We start from the raw sequence: 3,421 nt of genomic DNA on the forward strand, positions 1-3,421 counted from the left end.
AGTACTCCTTTACTCAAGTAAAAGTACTCCTTTACTCAAGTAAAAGTCAAAGGTTTGGGAACTACAGATTTTTTGGTTAACAATACGTTTTTATAAGCATAGCTTATGTTTTTTTTGTGTTATTCTGAAAAGCAACTAGTCAGCTAAATGTTGAGTAGAAAGCACAATATTTCCTTCTGAACTAAAAGTATACTGACAATATTAACCTTATTCATAATTTAAAATATAAAGTACCTGTTTGCCATCAACTTCGATGTCAGCGATGTAGTTCTCAAACACCGTGGGGACGTAGACCTCTGGGAACTGGTCCTTACTGAAGACGATGAGCAGACAGGTCTTCCCACACGCACCATCCCCAACGATCACCAACTTCTTCCTGATGGCAGCCATCTGCAAACAGAATAAAATGTGGGTAGTCTTTATTTTAAGAATTGAGAGATGCATGAGAATTAACCAAACAATCAGTACACTGGTGAGACGCAAATCTCTTTGAAGACAGGAGGGAGGTGAATCAATCCAACCAGAAATAGTAAGAGAGAAAGAACAAGAGGGGGAAAAAAGAAGAAGCGACGATCGAAGTCTGTTTTAGAGCCGCACCCTCTTCCCTTTCCTGGACTGCGTCCTGTGAAAAAACAGAGTCCGGCTGAGGGGTGAGCAGTGAGAGGGAAGAGAACTGGAGCAGAGCAACGGTGTTGGGAATGCTGCAGCCTCAGTGCTCCAACACACGGCTGCACATCACATTAAAAATGATCCTAAATGTGTCACTTCTACATCCCTGTGGCCTTGTGATCTACAGCTCTTACTGCTTTCTGTTGACGCCTCTGTACGGCACACAATGTTCTCCTATTATCTTTGCTTGTATCCATGTGAGGTGGGTGTATGGGAGTGAAATGTGGCTTGCCAGAGAAAGATATGGCCACACACAAACGCACACGGATCAATAACCATCTCCACCCGCTGACAATAATGGAGAGAAGGCAGTAGGTGATGACACAATGTACTGGCTGCCTGCAGCAAGCACATTCACCAATCTGAGAGTTTCTGAACCAAAACAAAGATCTACAGACTATTTAAAGGAGCTATAATAGTTAGATATTATTAATGGGTGATATGATTATTTGCATGCGGACTCCTCGGCTCTACAGAGCTTACCAGCATCTTTCAGCTTATTGTTTTGGTTTTAAGACCCATAACTTTACAGTTTTGAATTTATTCTCACCGCTCTGTGTTGTTTTTTACTACAGCAGGCAGCCGTCTTTGGTAAAAAATTAAGATCCCCACTCTACATTACCTGCCCAGCACCAAACGGCAGACAGACACAGCTAGCGGGTGAACATATTGGAGCATTTAGCAGCTAAAGAGCCAGTTAGTGGCGCAAACACACAGCTAAAAAAGGAGAGATTAGATTGCTTTTACATTCACCAGTTAGCCATAAACAATCACACTGAATAAGGTTGTTCTGTATTTACTGTGTGTGTAAATAAGCAACTGCTTGCTGAGAAGTGTCATATCAACTTAACAGGTGATCATTCAGTGTCGTGTTTACAGCTTGTTTTTCCTGCAAAGTGGACAAAAAGTAATTTATTGCAGCTCTTAGAAAACAAGAAGTAACCCCAAGAAAGCAAAACCTCTAAGCACTTGTTAAAGTACTTCTTTCAGCACCAGCATCAGATCCAAAACCTCCAACAGGTATACTAGCAACTGTAATATGTCAAACTGTAGTTTTGCGCTATGGAATGGTAAACAGAGTTTTGCTGAGTGTATAAACAGTTGTTTCCTCTGAAATGGTCAGTGGGTGGGCTGTTGATACCAAATATTCATAGAAACCAAAGCCAATTAAATTCTTAATGGGAACATGGTGGCTCCTCTACATAGAGGGACCAAAACCATGTATTCTGTCATTTATTGCATGAATTACATTTCCTTCAGCTTTGTTAAAAAAAAAAAAAAAAAAAAGACTTTGAGCTCAGGCGTTTGTGTATCTCCACGTCCTTCATTTTGATTGGCCTCATCTATCATCTTCACCACAAGAATCAAAAGACAATTGTTCAGTTTGCTTTTTCTCTCCCACACATTAAATCAGGCCAGTTTGTCTCTGGAGAGAGCCACCTGTTCTCAGTGATAGCAGGCTGCTGTTACTCCATTCATCATACTGTCACTACCAGAAGGAGGGACACACACACACACACACACGGATGCTTTAGTCCTGCATATCTTGTGCCGTTACAAAATAATGCTGCTTATTGACGACGATAGCTCTCCCAGCATGCTGCCTATACGGTGCTGGGGGCCACACATGGTACTTAGTGGGGATAATGGCCCCTTACCTTTGCACTAATGCGTGTGTGCACACTGACGGTGCTTTGTGGGTTTTTCCCATGACATTTGTGTCCTCAAATGCCTTCCGTACTTCCTTCCTTTAAGTGAATTCCTGGTATGACAAACAGTAGAGGGAGGAGAGAAAATGAGCCACAGGAAAGACATCTGGAGTTCAACCATTTTGTCATTTTCTCTCATTCTCCCTCCTCGAGTCAGTTACAAATAAGCTTTATTAGCACAAGGAGGAGTCTCTTCCTTTCCCTGAAGTCAGACAAGTCTGGACTCGGTGTGGGATTGTTCCTTTAACAAGAGTCTGCACCGTGTGTGAGGATTCATGGAGAGCAGACACCCATATAACAGAGTGGAGGTTGTTCGATTTAAAGTAAATATGATTCATATCATCATTAACTAGGACTCTATGGCCTGAGAGTGAGTTTTACTGAGTCTCAAAACAATCCCTTAATGTTATAAATGATATTACAAAGTGCTACATAAACCTCATTAAAACAAATTAAACCCACTAAAGAACATCATCCCAAAGTATGCAACTGTTCATTGTTTTGCCATTTTGCTTTTGTATTATGACACTATGTTGAGTTATATTCAACAATCAAAAATTCAGGGTGGCCTTGATTTTGTGTTGCAATAAGTAGGCCTCAGCGTTTGGGGAAAACAGTCCAAATACACCCATTAATAATTGAAATGAAGATCTGTGTGTTGTTACAACCGCTTATACCAGCAGCAGTGAATTGATTAGACCAAGCCAGCCACGTGATAGTACAGCTGCATTATTCTCAGTGTTACAAAAAACAATAAGAACCCCAAAATGCGAGTAGTGAGTCATAATATACACAGACATTCAGTGTGTACACACACACACACACACACACACACACACACACACACACACACACACACACACACACACACACACACACACACACACACACACTAGAAGTGCGTTCACACGTCTCTCTGGATGAATACTCCTGTCTTGCATAATGTTTGTCCCTGTGTGGGGTAGCAAAGGACAAAGTTCACATACTTTGCACATGCACAACACATTAGCCAGTCCTGTTCAACAGAAGTGTGTGTGTGTGTG

The 3,421-nt window shown here is 41.4% G+C and overlaps 1 protein-coding gene across 1 annotated transcript in view; it reads right to left on the reverse strand.

The window, feature by feature from the left end:
• LOC116381951 (rho-related GTP-binding protein RhoA-D) overlaps positions 1 to 3,421 on the reverse strand; it is a 14,926-nt gene that overhangs the window by 5,479 nt on the left and 6,026 nt on the right. Inside the window, exon 2 of the mRNA XM_031844523.1 lies at positions 235 to 390. Coding sequence (XP_031700383.1) covers positions 235 to 390 — 156 coding nt within the window. The remainder of the gene's footprint in view (positions 1 to 234; positions 391 to 3,421) is intronic.

Source organism: Anarrhichthys ocellatus, unplaced genomic scaffold (assembly GCF_004355925.1).
Source record: "Anarrhichthys ocellatus isolate YVR2014 unplaced genomic scaffold, GSC_Weel_1.0 scaffold5, whole genome shotgun sequence".
In the NCBI taxonomy this organism is placed as follows: domain Eukaryota; kingdom Metazoa; phylum Chordata; class Actinopteri; order Perciformes; family Anarhichadidae; genus Anarrhichthys; species Anarrhichthys ocellatus.